Raw genomic sequence first — 20,407 nt, forward strand, 5'->3', positions numbered from 1 at the left:
AGTAGATGGCCTGCTTCAGCAGGCAAGTGTAGGAATTTAGGAAAGTATTCACAGAGGTGTGGGCTGGGCTCAGGGAACTAAGGAGCAGTGAAGGACCTGGAGAGCAGCAACAGTGAAAGCTGAACATGCCTAAGCTGACAGCTAATGGAAAGGCCCAAGATCACAACTTGTCGAGATCTGTAGTTGAGGGACCCGTGGTCTCAGGAAGAGAGTCATGCTGTTGCCTGATGAAGGGGACAGGGTGCAGACAGCCAACTCTCTATCTATCTATCTATCTATCTATCTATCTATCTATCTTTCTTTCTTTCTATCTATCTATCTATCTATCTATCTATCTATCTATCATCTATCTATATCTCTCTCCCCCTCCCTCTCTCCTTCCCCTCTCCTTTCCTACTGCCCAGTTTCCTGTTTCCTGTGGGCCAAGCCTGATCAGAGCCCTAGGGTCAATATGTTGCCAAGGTTGCCCTCTCTGGACAACAGAGCAGGAAGACAGGTGAACAGTATATCTCTAGGCCAAACAAATCACCAGCCCAGAGTCCTCAACCCACAGCCAGGCTGCAGGGCTCTCTGGGGATGTCTTAGTGCTGGACCAGAAATCGCCTCCAGAATTCTCTCTAATCCTGATCACAGCCACAATCCTAGCTCTCGTGATTCAATGGAAGAAGAATCCGTACCAAGCACAGCCAGAGAAAGTAAAGCCTGTTTTCAGCAGGGGAATGGGAAGCAGAAAGTGTAGCCTGCAGGTTAGGAGCTGTCCCAGCCAAGTGGCTACAGCAAGTAACATCAGGGCTTAGGAAGTCCTGGTCCTTCTCCCATGTCCACTCTGGGGCAGTGTGGGGTGGTTTCCTTCCTGGAGTAAGCAGAGGTTTTCTTAGAAGTTGTTTTTGCCCGTGATTTACTCTGCTATAGTTAGATGCATTGGATATAAGGATGTGTATAAGAATGTGACTACCCATAAAGCTGTAGATTTATTAGGGAAAAGAGTGTGTCTTGATGTGCTTCTCAGGGAGGGGACCAAGGAGAGACAACCAGGGTCTGCTGAGACCAGTTTCCTGTTTCTCCCAGCCCTGCCTTTCCTTGTATCTGATAAGCATGGCTGCCTCATGGTCCAGCATTGAAGCCTCTTATTCTCTTCCCCAGTGTTCCTGCCATTTGAATCCTGTTAGTCTGAGCCCCAGGAAATGCCCCGCTCAGCATTTTGTCATTCTCCTGGACGCAGCCCCTACCCTCCTGTGTCTGTTCCTGGGACATCACATTCCTGAGTGTTCAGCCTTAATTTATTCTGGTGAAAATACCCAGCTAGTGTAAGGAGATTCGAAGCCCTTCTGTATCGCAAGGACCTACACTCAGTTGTCTTTAGCAAGTGCCCTAATTTTCCAAGTCTCCTTGCCTCCCCTGAGGCTCAGCAAGCTTTTTCTCCTAACAAACTTCTAGGATCTTTTTGGCTGGGCTCATACCCTCCCATCTGGGCTCTGACACTTGCCCCTGTGTGCTGCTGGTCCTCACAACTGAGCTCAAACACCATCCCTATTTCGCCAAGCTCTACCCGAGAGGCTCGTGGCTTCCCAGGGCAGCTTACAACTACATGAGACGAGCCAATAAGAAACTAGATGACCTAGCTCTGCTGCTGAAGTGTCCTGACCCTGTTTATGTCCCAGCAGGCACTTGAGGCTGCAGGACAGAAGAAGAATTATCTGTCTGCAGAATACTTGAACGAGCCTTTCCGCGCACAGAGGGCGATGAGCGTTGTCAGTATCATGACTTCTGTCATTGAGGGTAAGTGGTTCTTATTGACATGCCCATCTTCCGTGCTGCGGAGAGTCTAAGCTGGGCCAAGGACCTCTCGCTGTGGCCTGAGATCCTAGATACTCTCTGTCGGCGTTTCGTGCTGCACAGATGTTCAAAGCAGAGTCACTCCAGAGTGTAATTCTAGGTTCTCTGGCGGGAGGGAGGAACAGTTTCTTTGAACTGAACCTCTAACAACTGTGCAAAGACTTATCTGTTGATTGTTACACGAAGTTATTTGGGGGTACACCCAGTTTCTCCTGCCAAAGCCCCTTTGATCTATTCTGGATATCATCTGAAGGAAACCCTCACACCATCAGTCCACAACCTTAGTCCTTATTGTGTGCTGTTGGCAGTACTCAAGAATGCCAGGCACTCCAAGTGTGCCTGGGTAGGTTTGCAACTAAAGTCATGAAATGGATGGACAAAACCTCCTCAGAAAAACACCTCTGTAAATCATAGGAAACAGTCACTGTTCTCACCGTGACTTCTTCAAGGTCTGAGTACCACCTCCTGGGTGTGCAAGGAACTCAATAGCCTTTCTTTGCCTGGCATGGCAAAGTGACTTTTCATGTTCTCCACAGCGATAACTTTGATCATTGTGACTTCATTTCTGTCTCAAGCACTCATTGTGCCAAACATGGGAAGGCAACTTAGGTAGATTAGCCAATCCATTCCACCAAATCCTTTCCAGTCCTGGGTGCTGCCACTCAAGTGGGCCTGGGTCAGTCTCCTGGGGGATGTGCCTGTGATCCAGCTGAGGGGCAGGAGAAGAAAGGAGGTGGGACTGGGTGATGGCCGTCTGTACACAAAGTCCCCAGAGAACAAGGTTGTGACCTCTTCTCTGGGTATGGAGCTATTCTAGCCTAGTTTTTACTTCACATGGGGTGGGAAGAATCTTGTTTTTGACAAATCCATCTGCTTAGATATCCAGTAAAGAAACCCCAGTTGGCTTCAGAGAGTGCTCTGTACAATTCCAGCAGCTTGAATTTTCAATTATTCCCTGGAACTCCTCAAAAGATTTATTTATTCAAACATCTGTTAGACATCTGGCATTGTCCCAGGAGCCTGTGATTAAATGAGAGCAAGGTGCACACCTGCTCCCATGGACTGTGCACCCTGGAGACAGATGATCAACACAGGGAGATAGCAAGGGGTGATGAGGGATGGGAGGGAAAATAAAGGAAGGCAGTGGAGCGCATGGGGTTCTAATAGGGTGATATTACATAGGGGTGGTAGCAAAAGGAAGCATCCCTGGGAAGACCAGCAATCTGAACCAAGCACAGGGAATTGGCATGTGAAGACTGTGAGAGATGTTCCTCAGACTTAAACACCTAATCAATTTTTCAGGGAAAAGGCAGAGGCTGGCCGTGGTTGTGTGGCCCCTAAATTCCAGAACTAGGGAGAATTAACTAAGAGGAGTGGGTTCTAGACCAGCCAGGGCTGTACCATATGACCTGACCCAAAAAGAAAAATGGGCCAGGTGGTGGTGATGCATGCCTTAACTCCCAGCACTCAGGAGGCAGATGCAGGTGGATCTCTCCGTGAGTTCGAAACCAGCCTGGTCTACAGAGTGAGCTACAGGGCAGTCAAGGCTGTTACACAGTAAAAACCTGTCTGGAAAACAAATACAAAAAAAGAGAGAGAAAAGAAAGGAAAATGGGTGTGAGGAAAATATGACCCTAGGTGTACCCTGCTTTTAGACCAGAGAAGGTTTAGAGCCCACATGCCTGGGTTTGCATCTGGGCTCTACCGTTTACAGCATATTCTATGACTCCAGGGTTCTCTTGACTTTCTGTGCCTCAGTTTTTCTCAGTGGTATATTTACCCTGTACTGATTTTGCAAGGATCTAGTGGCTTATCAGATACCACCTACTGTTATTCACCAGACTTAAACCCCACAAGTGCAAGAGGTGTGACCCCTCTGCTCGGAGCTGCATCTCGGGTGCCTGGGTAAGCAGTGTGTGGCACGCGGTATGCGCAGTTGCTAAGTCTGGTGGATGAGTACACTGTACACAGGAGATGTGAGGAGAACGGCTGGCAATGCACTGAATGACGAAAACGTAAAATGTAGAGTAATCAGAGAACTCGGGGCGGGGAGAGAAGACCACGAGAGCGGTGGGAAAGTCAGGAGACACCATATTAAAGTTGGGTAAAGATGACTCCAGGTTAGGCCGGAGCATCTAAGGATAAAGTGCATCATCTTCTTCAGCTGGGTGTTACATCTATGATGGGGTTCAGGAGGGGGCTCTAAGCCGTCAGCATCGTGATGGGATCTGCAGGACCACTTCTTTCAGGGTGATTTGCGGGAGAAGGTTTGGCTGCTAACTTCACTCAAGGCCTGTGAGCCGTCCATGTTTGGCATGCAAGCTGAAACTTGACAGTCATCCAAACCAGGAAGCCAGGCGCAGGCTCACAGCTAAGGGTGCAGTTGTTACTGCACACATCAGGAGAGAAGGATACGGGACAAGTCATCAGTGGGTGCTGAGTGTCTTGGTGGAGAAATACAGGAAGCTAAGAGATGTGGGGGAGCTTTGCCGGGGGTCAGGGAAGCACCCTAGGCAGGCAGATCCTGAAACAGTCATTTAAAAGCCTGAGTCTCAAAATGCAGCTAGGGTCGCAGGCTGGGGCAGATCCACAAAAGCCCCTGGGCTCTAAAGGACATTGGACTTTGTCCAAGAGCAGTGGAATGCCATTAAAGGGCTGGAGGCATGAGAGTGCTATTCTGAAACTTGCAGAGAATGGAATTTAAGTGGGAGGGTGTTGGCAGCGAAAGCAGGAAGAAATCATACAAGAGCTGGAAGAGCTTAGACCTGGGGCAGTGGCAGCAAGGATAACGTGAATCGGAAGGGCTGCACAGGTCTCTGAGGGGTGTGAGATTCAGTGGTTCACAGTGCACATGGTTCTGGGACAAGCCACCGAAGGGCACTGGAGTGATGACCCATGTGAGCATTGTAGGGAGGACCAAAGGGCCTCCGAGGAAAGCCGTGAGGGGATGTGTAAGAGTCTGGGACATGTGGAGCGTGAAGTACCCTGGGAACATCCAGGTGGCAGTGTCTGGTAGGAAGCTGGCTTTATGCTCAATGGTTCTAGAATTAAGCTGAGGCCAGGAACCTAGAGATGTATATTCCAAAGCAAGCTGAAGCCAGGTGGTGACTTTCAAAATATGCAGGAGGATGAGGTAAGAACAAGGAGAAGAACTGGGGCTGGGTTTTAGGCAGCTACAGCTGTGATGGTTGAGCAGAAGAGATGGGGCCATTGGAAGAGACAGAAGGAAGCTAAAATAAGAGAGGACTCTGAAGCGGAAAAAAAGAGACAAGGGTCCAGATTCCTTCCGGGAATAGAAAGGTCAGCGGAGGCAAAGCTGTGGCGATGTCAGGTGACATGCACTGTGACTTTACTCACACGGGAGTTTTTGGCGATCTGCACAGGATCATAAGAGACAGGGAGAGAGCTCAGTGGGTAAAATTACCTGCCTTACAAGCACAAGGACTTGAGTTCAAATCTCCAGCATCCATACTAAAAAAAAATATTGTGCTGGCTGCATGTGTCAGAGACAGGGGGATCCCAAGAGTTCACTGGACAATTGGTCTAGCCAAATCAGTGAACTTATAGTTCAACATGAGACCCTGTCTCATGGCAGTAGGGTGCGGTGTGATAAAGGAGAACACCCGGTGTCTTGCCTTGCCTTCTGCATTTGAGTGCATGGGCACACTCGCTTGCACGTTCTCATGCATGCATCATACACAACATAACACATAAACACAAAAGCCAGGCTGGAGAGCCCCTGGAAAGTGAAAGTGGCCCTTTGGCCACAAAAGTGCACACACACTGCTGGGGCACCCACACAGGCATGAGTGCACACACATGAACACACACACATCAAGATCATCATGGCTGGACCGTGAGCAGAGGCCACTCTTGAAGAATAAGTGGGCAGTGAGAAGTTAGAGACCTGGCTGCTTTGTCAAGAACTCTCATGAACAAGGAAACAAAAACAGTACAGGACAGTAGGGGCTGAAGGAAGCCATTATGGTTCTTGGGATTGGGGTTATTTTTGAGAATATGGACACCCAGAAAGATCTTGGGGAGCAGGGGAGACGGAAAGGGTACAGATTCAAGTAGATTCTGGAAGTGGTGGGAGAGGGTGCTTACGTGGAGACCTTGGCTCTCAATGGAGGACACTCCCCTTCAGAGGAGGAAAGTTCTTTCCCAGGACTGCTGAGAAGCGGCCATGACCACGCTCAAGGCTGGTCACGGTGTGATTGCTCCTGTCTCCATGGTCTTAGTCAATCAAGATCGGTCATGGTGGTTACAGAGCAGAGGTGGTTGCACTGCTAAGGAGACACTGTGCCAGTCCGATACCCGGGCCCCTGTAAAAACTAATCTCAGCGTGCCTTTGACTTCAGCACTGGGGGTGCAGACAGGCAGATCCCAGAGCTCTCTGGCCAGCCCATCTAACCACATGGGGGAAACCCTGTCTTTAAAAAAGTGAGCGAGGAAGACACTGGCATGGACCTTGGCATCTGCAAGCATACTCTCATGCACACATGGCTCACGGCGTGCGCACACACACACACGACAGTGCTGAGCCCCTGTGCACTATGCCTTCCCGACAGGCTGCTTCTGCAGAATGTTATCTGTAAATGTCCTCATTCAACACCAGTTCTCAGTCTACCTTTCGGTGCCAAAACGGGTCCAGGAAGGTCCACTTTTGTTCCAAACAGGGATGATTGATTTTGCTCCCAGAACACATCAGCGTCTGTACAAAACTATGCCTTGCCAGTTTTGACATCTGTAGTTTGAAAAACTCACAGTAGGTAATTAGCACAGCGTGGAGGTGGAAATAAATAGCCCGGTCTGTGCAAGAGGAATGGACATGTGTACGTGGGAACATACGGAAGCACCACAGTGAGAACACCGTTTCAGCTTCTTAGGAAACCAGATTATCCAATAAATAAATACTGTTAATATAAACAATCAAAGAAGAAACTACACCAATACATAGCTTCCTACCCCAAATAAACTGCAAGTGCACCAAAGGTTGACTTGAAAAATAGTGAGATTTAAGGAAAGAGGCAAAGGTGGGTAGGTGTTTAAAAGCCTCACAGTGGAAGAGGCTTCGTATGCAAAGTGTGTGTGTAAGAAAACATGGGGGGAAATGCCCACGTCAGCTGGTACATCTATCTCCACAATGTACAGCATGCAGTACAATTTATAGACAAGCCCAAAGCTTTGGAATTGCTCTCCATAGAGACAGCCCCAATTACACAGCCAGGCAGATATGCAATGGAGGCTGTGGGAGGGATAAGCCTGAGACTCAAGGGAGAGATCAGAAGCTGGACATATAATTTAAGAGTGATCTGCCTGGAAGTGGTTTTGTAGGGCCTTGGGGTTCAATAAGGTACCCAGCGAGACAGTGGGGAGATGGAGTCCAGAGTGTTTGTGCTTGCCAACACCTCAAGCCAGAAGAGGAAGCAGAGACAAAGCTGAGAAACAGTAGCCATGGGGAGGAGAGGAAACGCAGGGGTTAGCCTAGGCTGTCAGTGCTGCAAGAGACAGGGCTGCATTCTGTTTGAGGTTGGGAGGGGTAAGAGGCAGACACTAGGGTCTCCAGGGAAAAGAGGAAAATTGGAGATTGCATTTAGAAAACTTCCCAGGAAGTTTGCTGTCGAAGAGGCAGAAGATGTGTGTGTGTGTGTGTGTGTGTGTGTGTGTGAGAGAGAGAGAGAGAGAGAGAGAGAGAGAGAGAGAGAGAGAGAGAATGGTCCAGAGGGACCTTCTCTAAAGCTGAGATACAGGTAGAGTATGCGGGCCTGCTGACACATGAAGGCTACCCGGGGATGGAGAAGGGAGCTGAGTAGGTGAGAAGGCTTCTATGTGAGTCAGAGGCTGCAGCTCCCCATGTTCCTGTAAGCACGGAGGCAGGAGATGGACAGGGCGCAGCTCTTGTTCCTGTAAGCACGGAGACAGGAGATGGAGAGGGTGCAGCTCTTGTTCCTGTATTATGGAGACAGGAGATGGAGAGGGTGCAGCTCTTGCTCCTGTAGTCGTGGAGACAGGAGATGGAGAGGGTGCAGCTCTTGCTCCTGTAGTCATGGAGACAGGAGATGGAGAAGGTGCAGCTCTTGCTCCTGTAGTCATGGAGAGGGTTACAGCTCCCCATGCTCCTGTAGACATGGAAGTAGGAGATAGACAGGGCGCAGCTCTTGCTCCTGTAGACATGGAGGCAGGAGAAGCTGTTCCCTGAATAGTTCTCAATTCTGAGGGAGATAAAGGAAGCTCATGAGTACAGAATAGTGAATATTCTGGAAGGCTGGAGGATCAGATTTAGATATGGTTTAGATGTGGTATTTTTAATTTTTTATCTTTTTCATAATTTCTTTTTAATAAGATAAACTCATACTGGGTTTCACTGCATGCTGGATGGGGTCTCTGACTCTAGGGGACCAGTCACCCTTGCAGAGCTCCTGGGCAGGGACTGGCAGAGGCCCAAGGGTGGCTCAGGTAAGGTTGAGTGTGTATTTCGTCCAACCATGTTCAGCTGGCTGGGTTCAACTCTGGTTTATACATAGGGGGTTTTGCCAGGCAAGCAGAGGAGGAAGTGGGTGAAGGGACTGAGTGCATCCACAAAGAATTCGGCAGAGGACGGGTGTGAAATCCAGGTGGGGTAAGTTGAGAAGTAAGGGTATTGTAGAGGCAGTGGGCAGTCAGTAAGCGAGGTCAGCCTGCAGGGAGAGCTCAGCCCGAATTTGTCTTGCAAGCTTGAAAACCTGAGTTTGATCCTCAGAACCGTGCAGTGAAAAGCTAGACATGCAGCGTACCCACACAGTCCCTGTGCTGGCAAGGCAGGGACCCTTGGGCTTTCAGGCAGGCCAGTCTCACCTACTTTGTGAGTTCCAGGCTAAGAAAAGACTATTTCACCAGGCATGGTGGCACATGCCTTTAATCTCAGAACTCAGGAAGCAGAGGCAGGGCCATCTCTGTGAGTTTGAAGCCAGCCTGGTCTACAGAGTGAATTCCTGGCTAGCCGGGTCTACATTGAGAGGAAGAGGAGGCAGAGGGGTCAATGCCTTAGGAATGACAAGTGAGGCTGTCCTCTTGTTTCTACACTTAAACACGTGAACATGTATGCACATCAACGTGCATATACGGGGAGAGGGAGGTGGAGACATTCCAACAGTCCGAGGGACTGGGTGAATGGGTGGATTGGGGTGACAGGACCAAAATCCTATCGCTCCACAAGTAGAAACTGGGAGTCATGGAAATGAGAGCTAGAGTGAGGTTGACCTTGGAGGTGACCAGTATTGGTATGGAAGGGACTAGAACATGACCACAGGATGGGGCTCCAAGGAGACACGTGGATGACATCTGTCTTTGGCGTCATGCAGAACTTGAAGATTCTAAACTGAGGTGCCCGCCCTGCTTGCTCAGCTTGGCTCAGAAGTGTCTTATCTGGGAGTGCAGCCCCAAGTGGATAAAGTTCAAGATGGTTCTCTTCGAGCTGGTGACCGATCCCTTTGCTGAGCTCACCATCACCCTCTGCATTGTGGTGAACACCGTCTTCATGGCCATGGAGTACTACCCCATGACCGAGGCCTTCGAGGCCATGCTCCAAGCCGGCAACATTGTGAGTGACCTGGCAGCCTTGGTGGCCTGCTCCATCCATCACGGTGGGGGATTTGGGTGGGTGCGGCATGCTTTCACTGGGTGGTGTGCTGGTATCACTCTGAGAGCAGACTGGCGGTGGGGTGGCGATGAGAAGATGTGGACCCTGAACTCAGGCTGGAGGAGATGCAGGAGCCACGCTGAGCTGGAGGGAGTTGCTTTGATGAGCAAGGAAAGTGGATAAGGAGAACTCTGAGGTAGGATGGCTCAGATCCCTTCGCAGAACACGGAATTAGCCACTTGGATCACGTCGGTCTTTCTGGTCTCTACTCAGAAATGAGGTCACATGTCATGTCCCCCTCAAGGACAATCTATGGAGTGTGTGTGTGTGTGTGTGTGTGTGTGTGTGTGTGTGTGTTCATGTCTGCATGGGTGTGAAGGCCAAAGACAACCTCGGATGTCGTCCCTTGGAACTATCCGCTTGTTGTCGTTGCTGTTTTTATGTATTTCTATATTCTTTAAGAATTTTATTGGGGCTGGAGAGATGGCTCAGAGGTTAAGAGCATTGCCTGCTCTTCCAAAGGTCCTGAGTTCAATTCCCAGCAACCACATGGTGGCTCACAACCATCTGTAATGGGGTCTGGTGCCCTCTTCTGGCCTGCAGGCATACACACAGACAGAATATTGTATACATAATAAATAAATAAAATAAACATTAAAAAAAAGAATTTTATGCAGCATATTTTTATCATGTTCCTTTCCTATCTCCCCTCCTCCCAGCCCTGTCGTTTTGGAGACAGAGTCTCTAACTGAGCAGGGGTCTCATCAGCTCTGCTAGTCTGGCTGGGAGGGAGCCCCAGGGATATCCTGCCTCTACCTCCCCTGCACTGATGCTGCAAGTGTGTACCACCACACCTAGCTTCTTACAGGAATATTGAGGATTAAACTCGGGTCCTCCCTGCTTTCGTGGCAGTGTTTGGGCAACTGAGTCATCTTCCCAGCCCCTGGATATGACTTTCAGTGTGGTCATTGGAGAGAAGACAGAAACCTGAGTTCTAATGTGTATTCTCTGGACATCAGTGGCTTAGAAACTCCTGTCTACAGTTCTCAAGAACAAAACAAAAGGATTTGCTGTTTTCTTCTATTTTTATTTTTAATGCCACTATTTTGAGACAGGATCTTGGACAGCTCAGCCTGGGCTCAACCCTGAGATCCTCCTGCCACAGCCTCCTAAAGGCTGTTTATTTTTTCTTCTTTTTTTCTTCTTCTTTTTCTTTTTTTTAATTTGCAGGCATGTGCCACTACACCCAGCATGCTTTGCTATCTTGTAAACAAGATTCTTTTCTTGCTGTCCTTGTCTTCATTGTCCCCAAGCCAAAGACCTCACAGTGCTGAACACTGCTCTCCTCCTCAGGTCTTCACGGTGTTTTTCACGATGGAGATGGCCTTCAAGATCATTGCCTTCGACCCCTACTACTACTTCCAGAAGAAGTGGAACATCTTTGACTGTGTCATCGTCACCGTGAGCCTGCTGGAGCTGAGCATAGCCAAGAAGGGCAGCTTGTCTGTGCTCCGCACCTTCCGTTTGGTAATGTCATCGCTTGGCGGTTGGGGAAACTCCCAAGCAGGCCCAGGAAGGATGACCCCTAGGGAAAGGCACTGTACCTTTCGGGGACTCTGCCAGCCATCCCCCACTCCCATTCTGTTCTTGTGGGAGCAAAGCAGAGCATGGTTTCAAGAGTCAGAAATTCTGCTTTGCACTGATGTAAAGTAGGGGCGTTCCCTCTCTTGGTGCCTCAGTCCCTCATCTGTGGAGGGGACCTCTGAATGGCACCCTATTCTCTAATCAAATAGCGGCCCCAGTAATGAAGCCCCGATAGCTAACATTCTCTGAAGATGTGGCTAAGCCATAGCATTACACCCTTAATAGAATGGGCCTCATTTAATGCTCCCAACCCTGAGACACTGCTGCTTTCATGATGAACACAGTGTCTCCCAGCCTCCAGGACTCCGCGCTAGTGTCCGTTCTGGAACGCAAATCAACATGGCCCACCCGACTGCTGGGTCCCAGCCCCAACCCACCTCAAAAAGGCGTTCTCTTATTTCTTGGCTCCCCAAATCACAGCCCAGTGCTGCACACCCACAAAAGCCTCCATGCTCCTAGCCTCTGCGCAGGCTCCTCGCCAAACTCAGCTCCAGGGCGCCCTCTACCGGAGACGTTCCTTTACTCAATCACCAGTCTCCATTGCCTGCCAGCCACTCAGAACACGTCTGCTTTTGTCAGCCAAGCAAACCTGAGAGTCCGAGGAGAGTCTGAGGTCACCGACATCCTCAAGTCCCCAGGCCATCCATAGGATGCTTGGAGTTTCATTGACTCCTGGAAACAAGCAAGGGGTGAGCTTGAAGAACTGGTGTGACCGTCCCCAGGAAGTGTCATGATGGAGCAGGAGTGACCCAAACTTGACATGTCTGTTCACAGCTAGACCCCATGGACACTGTGTCCTTTGGAGACGCTACTGGGTAGCACCCCACTCCTCTCTTCTTGTTGTGAGATAGAGGCAAGGTCGTGTCTGCTACCTGCCCATATTCTTGATTTTAACACGCCAATCAATTTACAAGCCTCTAACCACATCGCCCAGCCGCATGTGTGGGATCTCTTCTGAGTCCCCACAGCCTGGCGGAGAGTCCATAGTCTGTCCACATTATCATCCCGTCAACGACAAATCCAGCCCCCTCCCCTTGTCCTGCAAAGCCCAGCTTCTCTCTCCATGCTGGCCCTGATCGCTGGGCATTCCTGGAAGAAAATACACAGCCAAGATGATCTGGTTTGTAGTCCTCTAGCTTTAGTGAACAGCTCTTAGTTTTCGAAGCTGCTTTAAATTTCAGAAAAGTCAAGCAAATGGCATAGCAATCTGCACTAAGCGCCTCCTCATCAAAACAACAATTTCCTTTCTTGTGACCACCTTAAACTGGTGAGAGGCATTGTCACAGACACCTCTCCACTGAGACTAAAACTTGAGGTCCTCAGGGCAGACAAGACTCCAGTACCCTCTCCCTTCTCTCCCACTGACTTTTCTCCAGCCACAGCTGCCCCTCCACACATGCTTTCTCTCTGCCTGGGAGACATTCCCCCTGTTCTTCAGTTAGTTCAACAGGTCCTCAGCCTTCTGTGTTCAGTGCATCCCCGCTTCTCAGAGGGCCTCTACACTCCGGTATCTGAAATGGGATTTGCTCTTCAAACAAATCTGCTCTTCTCAGATTCTAACTATTATATCGTGGTCGTCCAGAGAGCTAAAATCAGGGTTTTCTTTCCTGCCATTCTACCCCAGATGCTAGGCACAAGTTGGTACTCGGTAAAGAAAAAAAAAATTGATTGGTTTGGAAAAGGAAGGAGAAGAGAGAAAAAAAGAAAATTCTTGCCCTTCCCCGAATACCCCCACTGGTCATGATTTAAGGCGTCTATCAGTCTGTCTTTGCTCTAGTATTGTGCCATCTTAATTACTGCACTTAGAACATGGCTGTGTCTATAAACCCAGTCACCCGCTGTGCTGGTCTGTCTACCTTCATTGCCAACTTGACTGAGCTTAGAATCACAGAGGAGACAACTTCTGAGGCTGTCTGTGAGGGTGCTTCCCACAGGGTTAACTGAGAGGGGAAGGTTGCCCTGGACGTGAGAGGCATGGGAGGTAGGGGCGGGCAGATTAAAATGGAGGAAGTAAACTGAGAACCAGCCATCCTCTCTCTCTGGCTGGGACCTCTGACGTCGCCGCCACCATCTTTTCCTGCATAATGAACTGTGTTCCCTAAACCCTCTTAATTCTTCCTGCTTGATTACAGCGATGAGAAGAGTAGCTAATTCACTCTGAGAATGTGCTGGCCTCTGGCTTCCGGTCTGCTTTGAGAAGCAGCTATGTCCACAGCTACACAGACACAGAACTCCTAAGTCTTCTCTTCATCCGGACTGCAATAAAGTCTAGCAGTCAGTGTGGGAAGCAACTGAAACTGTGTTATGTGATCTGCTGATCTATAAAGACAGCACCCTCTCCATCCAATTCAGCCTTCCAAGTTGATGATTTTCCCACCATTTCTCCATACAGATCTTACATATTTTGAAGTGGTCTTTGCTAATTTGAGCCAGTATTCTGACAGTTAATATTTTTGTACCCGGAAGTCCCCTTTGTTGATTCTGATGGTTCATTCATGGATTCTTTTAGATTTTTCAACATGATCATATCATGTGCAAACAATACATTTTGTTTTTCTTTTCTAAGCCCTGTGCCGTTTGATTCTTCTTACTATGTGACTGCGCCAGCTAGGACATCTAGTACCCACTGAAAAGAAGTCTTAATAACGAACAACCTTGTTTTCTTGACTGCAAAGACAATACTCCCAATAGCTCAACAAGCCTGACGCTTCTGAAGCTTTTTCTTTAATGAAAAACCTTTACCAGCTTTCTTTTGTTAAGTAGTTATCATGAATAGATATTTAATTTTATCAGACCATTGTTCTGCATATAAGACAATCCCATTAACAGTTAATAATGATGCATTGCAAATTTCAAAGTGGCCCAGGAGAGGATTCTGAATGTTATTACCAAGAAAAAATGATAATGGTGAAGATAGCATGTATGCTAATTACCTAATTTGATCTTTACACATATATACACAAACAGAGACATCACCTCCTGTCCCATATTTCACGTCAACCAAAAAAAGAAAAACAGAAAAGTGAGAGAGATCAGATTTATTCTACCTCTAAAAGAAAGAGAAAATAACATTGAGATAACCATAGGGTCTGGAGAGATAGCCAGTGGTTAAAATCACCTGCTGCTCCTGCGGAGGACCCTTTTGGTTCTCAGCACCCACGCTAAATGGCTTACAACCTTCAGTAGCTCCAGGGGATCCTTCGCCCTCTTCTGGCCTCCATTGGCTACTGACTCAGATGCACAGATACACACACACACACACACACACACACACACACACAGAGACACGTTATATTTTTAAAAATTGAGTTTCTGTTGCTGAATCTTTACATTCATAGAGCAAGCCCAATTTGTTGGTGATGCATTTTTAATAAAATGAATAAGTTTAATACATTTAAATGAACAGGTTCAATTTGCTAGTAATCTGTGAGGCTTTTGCATCCATTTTCATAAATTGGGTTTTTTTAATTTTACATAATCCTTCCTAGGTTTTGATATCAAGCATATGCTACTCTTTGCAAAAAAAAACTGAGAAATATCTCCTTTTTTAATGCAGAATGTGGTTTTGGAATCACTTGCTCCTTAGGAGTTTGAAGGAGTTCTGTAGGGAAGCTGTCTCTGGGATCAGGACTTTCCTTAGTGATTGGATTTTCCCGACGTCTTGAGCCGAGTCCGGCTTTATTTCTCAGGCTTGTTTGGCAAATTGTTTTTACTCTGGAGACAGACTCTTCTTTTCTAGTGTTATTGTCCTGGAGTTGAAGGTGCTGTCTTATTCGTGAAGGGTCTTTGTCAGCTGCGTTCATGCCGTACCTTTCTTAGCAACGATTACTCGTGTTTGCTCTCGTCATTTTTCATTAGTCTCGTTAAGAGCCATCAATTTAATTAGCTTCTTCAAAGAACCAACTTGTAGCCCATTGATCCTCTCTGCATCATTGATGTTTTCCGATTTCAATTAATCGTTCGTCTCATCTTAATTACATTCTCCAGCCTTCATATTTTGTTCTTTCCTAACTTCACAACATGCAGTTTCCGATCTATTTTTCTTATATATTCATGTAAGACTTCTATTTCCTTCTAAGAACTGCTTTAATCTGTAGATTTTTTTCTTGTTTGATTCTAAATGCTTCCTAATTTCAACTTTAATTTATCCTTGTACTCAAGGGTTAATAGGAAGGGCCGTTCTTCATTTCAGAACGTGGGGGATTCCAGTTGTGTGGTCGGGTTCTAGCTCTGTTGTATTAAAGTCAAAGAATGGATGTTGTTGGTTTTAAGGTTTTACATCTTATCCATCCCTTCTCTTTGGCTCAGTATGTTGGAAATATTCTTACACTTTAACTAGGACCTGTCTGCTGCCCTCGCGGGCTACAGCGCTGCCTTTGTGCCCTCGCGGGCTGCAGCGCTGCCTCTGTGCTGCGGGTAGAGAAACTTTATGACAGGAGGCATTTTATACCCTGGCTTACTGTTGTCTACTGCTTGTTATAGCAATTACTGAGAAAGTAGTGCTTAAAATATCTCTGCTGTGATTACGGTGTATCTGTTGCTCGTGTGGTTCTATCTTGAGTCTGGATTACCGAGTGCACACATATTTTAAGTTTTATAGCTTCCTGGTAATATCAAACTTTTATTATTAAGAATAACCTTCTTTGTGCTATAAAGATTGTTTTTACCTTTTTTTATAAGTCTGTTTTTTCCTTGACAGTAATTACGGAGCCTGCTTTCTTCTGCTTTAGAGTTCGCCCAGCATCTTTGTATCCATGCTCCTACTTCCACCTTCGTGTGCCTCTTGCAGATCACATACAGTCAGACGTCGGGTCCTTGCTCAGTTCCGGCAAGCCAGTCTTCATCTTTGAGCCAAAGCACTGAGTACATCCATCTCAAAGTAAATGAACATCTATCTTAACTTGATCTCTCTCTCTCCCTCCTTTTTTTCAGCTGTCTTTTTCCCCTCCCCACCTCTCTTTGATTATGCCCCCCTCTTTTTTTTTTTTTTTACTAAATGTCCTGTTTTAATTCTTTGAGCAGTTGGTTTTGAAATTACAGCTTCAGTTGTTGGCTTAGGCAAAATTAAAAGTTAGCTAAAATCTTTACTTTCTCCCAGGACAGCCACATTTTATAACAATTGTTTGTTTCAGCTCATTACATAGCAAGTATTTTGATTTTATATATTTTTAATTGGGGGCTGTGCTCAGCAATAAAGTGCTTTTATAGCATCCACAAGGACCTGGATTCCACCCCTCAGCTCCAAAAGAAAACATTAGTTAAGTAGAGAACTCCAAATCTCAGCCACTGAATCCAGCGAAGTTCTGTTTCTCACCCATATCCCAGTCTGGTGCAAGTCTCAGGCCCTAGCTGGGCTTCTGCAGATGGGATCTGCTGCCCCTGAAGACAGCCTTGCCATCCTCATGGTTTGCTTCCCTCTTAGGAAGAGCGAGAGGCAGGGTTCGTAAGTCCTGAGAGCTCCTGATTTTCTATATGATGCCATTTCCTTAACCACGTAGCTGGCTCCAGGGCTGTATTATGGCACACACGCACCCACAAGCGCATTCTCTGACGTGATCCTCAGTTCTTTCCTTTCACCATGGCCTTTCTTTCTCAATAGAAATGGTGAGTCATCATCAGTGTGATCTCGTTTCTAATACCCAAAGACGCGATTTCATTGTTAGTTATGAAAAGCAAGGCGCTTCCCCAAATCTTCTAGGAGCAAAATGTCTGGATTCTATTTCCTTCATTTCTTATACATTGGTAAGATATTCCCGAATCATATGTCTGTCTTAGAATATCTTGATAAACATAGTCAGCCACAAACTGATACTCAAGTACAGATGTTTCCTTTGGATTTGGTTTTGAGGTGGGATCTTGTAGTACAAGCCTCCAGCTTGCTCTGTAGCTGAAAATGACTCTGAATTCCGATCCTCCATCCTCCACCTCCCAAGCGCTAGGATTATGGGTCTGCACCACCACGGTTTACGAAATGCTGGGGATCGAGCCTAGCATCCTGAACATGCTAAGCAAGCCCTCTACCCAACGGCCTTCAGTCCCAGCCTCCCAACTCTCGGGTTGTACAAACCCTTCTCTCATGGTAGCTCAGGAAACTCAGAGTCTACCCTGGAATTATGACAAGCAATGTGCTTGTCGCTGATAACAGATAACACTTTCCAAGTCTTTTTCTGTCAGTTTTCCGGTTGTTCACAGTATAACCACAAAGCCAGTGGCACACACAGTGTGGTTTTTAAATGGCGTCATCTCTTTTCAATGAACCAATTTCTATGCTAGTCAGAATAAATACAATTATTTTCAGTAACAATTAGTCTGTGAAGTGGCATAGCATACTTGTCACTGGTTGGAGAGTTTGCTCCAGGGTAACTCGGGTCTCAGGATTATCCCATCTCATGATATCCCCACCTCAGTGGGTGGCTTCTGTGGGGGCTGTGGGAGAGGCATAGAAAATCAGAGGGTGTCACGCTTGGGCCCGGAAGTACTGTGCTTTGAATTGCCTCCATCTCCATTCCGAGCATCAACCCAGCATCTCAACGCTGAGTGTTTGCCAGGGACACGGGAAACTGCTTTCCTTTGAGTCCAAAAGGAAGTAAATTGAACCTTCACGTTTGTTTAATATTTAGATAAAATGCATACTTTACCTATGGGTTATTGGTGTGATTAAGATTTTACATTTTCTGCAGTATTTGTGGGAGGAGAACTCAATATGCTCTATCAGGTAGCCCTGTCTTCTGATTTCTTTTACAACCATAAGACTTGTTTCATCATCAAATGGTGACTTCCTCCATGGAGATCAGATCTGCCTTTCATTCTATTCTAGAAAAAAAAAAGATCTTCATTAAAGAAAACTGTAGATCAGTGCTTGCTTAGCACACATGAAGAGCCGGGTCCGTCCCCAGTACCACATAAAACCAGGTATAGTGGCCCTGTGATCCCAGGGCTGGTGGCGTGGAGATAAGAAAATCAAGAATTCAAAGGCTTCCTTGGATAAATAGTGAGTTTGAGACCAGACTGGCTACATGAGATTCAGAGAGGGGTTGGGGAAAAGGAGAGAAAAACGGGGGGGGGGGAGATAATTATGAAAAGAGCAAGAGGGAAGAAGAGGGGGAGTTTAAGATAAATTGGCTTCAAGTCAGTTTTTAGCCGCATAAATACCATGGCTTCTTTCTAGCCTGTTTCCCTCAAAGTGAAGTTTTTATATTAATTCTGAGATTAATTAAAGAAGTGGTATATTAATTATAGATGAATATTCAGCACCTGCCAAAAATGATTGTTTATAAGTTATTGCATGATCTGTGAAGAATTTCTTTGTCATAATATATTTTGGACAAAGACTGTGGAGAATAATTAGCTGGGCGGGGCAAAGGTGATGGCTGTGGGGAGCGAGGACACAGGGCAGTTAGTGCTCATCTCTGCTCATTCAGGATGAGCAGGAGCCAGTGGGCTGCCTGGCCATAGCCCCACAGCGGACACTCCCTACTGTGTGCTGCCTGGCCACAGCCCCACAGCGGACACTCCCTATTGTGTGCTGACTGACCAGAGCCCCAGCAGTGGACACTCCCTACTGTGTGCTGACTGACCAGAGCCCCAGGAGCAGACACTCCCTACTGTGTGCTGACTGACCAGAACCCCAGGAGCAGACACTCCCTACTGTGTGCTGACTGACCAGAACCCCAGGAGCAGACACTCCCTACTGTATGCTGACTGACCACAGTCCCAGGAGCGGACACTCCCTACTGTGTGCTGACTGACTGACCAGAGCCCCAGAAGCAGACACTCCCTACTGTATGCTGACTGACCACAGTCCCACAGCGGACACTCCCTACTGTGTACTGACTGACCAGCTGAGAATCAGGAACTCCAAGCCCAGATATGTTTGGAACACAGTAGGCAGGTCCTGGTTATTTTTATTGTTTGTTTTGTCTTTATAAAGACCAAAAGTAATAGACGATGACTCAAGCCATGTACTGGGTTGAGGAGAATACACGGTTTGCTTATAGTTTCACAAGAGATTAATGATGGCAATTAACAATCTCACTACGGAGGTTCTAATATTAATATTTAACCCTCTCACTTTACCTAAGGAAACCATGAATTTTCTTAGCCAAGTCCAATTAAGGTGAGTGTCATTGCCTAACATAGATGATAGATAGATAGATAGATAGATAGATAGATAGATAGATAGATAGATAATAAATAGATAGGAGATAGATAGGTGATAGATAGATAAATAGATAGGAGATAGATAGATAGATAGATAGATAGATAGATAGATGATAGATGATAGATAGATAGATGATAGATAGATGATAAATAGATAGATGATAGATAGATAGATAGATGATAGGTAGATAGATAGATAGATAGATAGATAAATAGATAGTAGATAGATAGATAGATAGATAGATAGATAGATAGATGATAAGTAGATAGATAAATAGATGACAGATAGATAGATAGATAGATAGATAAATAGATAGGAGATAGATAGATAGATAGATAGATAGATGATAGGTAGATAGATAGATGATAGATAGATAGATAGGAGATAGATAGATAGATAGATAGATAGATAGATAGATAGATAGATAGATGATAAATAGATAGGTGATTGATAGAGGATAGATAGATAGATGATAGATAGATAGATGATAGATAGATAGATGATAGGTAGATAGATAGATGATAGATAGATAGATAGATAGATGATAGATAGATAGATGATAGGTAGATAGATGATAGATAGATAGATAGATAGATAGATAGATAGATGATAGGTAGATAGATGATAGATAGATAGATAGATAGAGAGATAGAGAGATAGAGAGATAGATGATAGGTAGAGAGATAGATGATAGATAGATAGATGATAGATAGATAGATAGATAGATAGATAGAAGATAGATAGATGATAGATAGATAGATAGATAGATAGATAGATAGATAGATAGATAGATGGGTGTGTGTGTGTGTGTGTGTGTGCGTGTGTGTATACTTGTCAATGCAATCTCCCTGGAGTTCAGAAGTGGGCATCATCTATGGAACTGGAGATGCAGGCAGCTGTGAGCCATTCAGCGGGGTGCTGGGAGCCAAGCCCTAGTCTTCTGCAACTGCTGTGCCATCTCTCTGGCCTGCCATTTCTCTTTCGTTCATAGTTATTCTGACTAGAGTGTGATACCTGATATCTTTGCTCAGGTGCCAATAAACACCTCCCCGTGTCCCTCACTGTCCCCAAGGCTCTGCAGTGTGGTGGGTGGCTGCTATCCAGTGTCGGGCCTTATCTTCCCTGTCCATTTCCATTTGTCCAGA

General features: G+C 46.4%; 1 protein-coding gene across 2 annotated transcripts in view; it reads left to right on the plus strand.

Annotated features, from left to right (window-relative positions):
* The window catches only part of Scn10a (sodium voltage-gated channel alpha subunit 10), a 95,263-nt gene that overhangs the window by 41,421 nt on the left and 33,435 nt on the right, over positions 1–20,407 (plus strand). For both annotated transcript variants that reach the window (XM_041676945.1, XM_041676946.1), the window contains exons 12-14: positions 1,665–1,779; positions 9,180–9,418; positions 10,811–10,984. In XM_041676945.1, the coding sequence (XP_041532879.1) occupies positions 1,665–1,779; positions 9,180–9,418; positions 10,811–10,984 (528 nt within the window). The remainder of the gene's footprint in view (positions 1–1,664; positions 1,780–9,179; positions 9,419–10,810; positions 10,985–20,407) is intronic.

This window comes from Microtus oregoni, unplaced genomic scaffold (genome assembly GCF_018167655.1).
Source record: "Microtus oregoni isolate MIOR12 unplaced genomic scaffold, Mior012 000028F_ref0000031, whole genome shotgun sequence".
Classification (NCBI taxonomy): Eukaryota; Metazoa; Chordata; class Mammalia; order Rodentia; family Cricetidae; genus Microtus; species Microtus oregoni.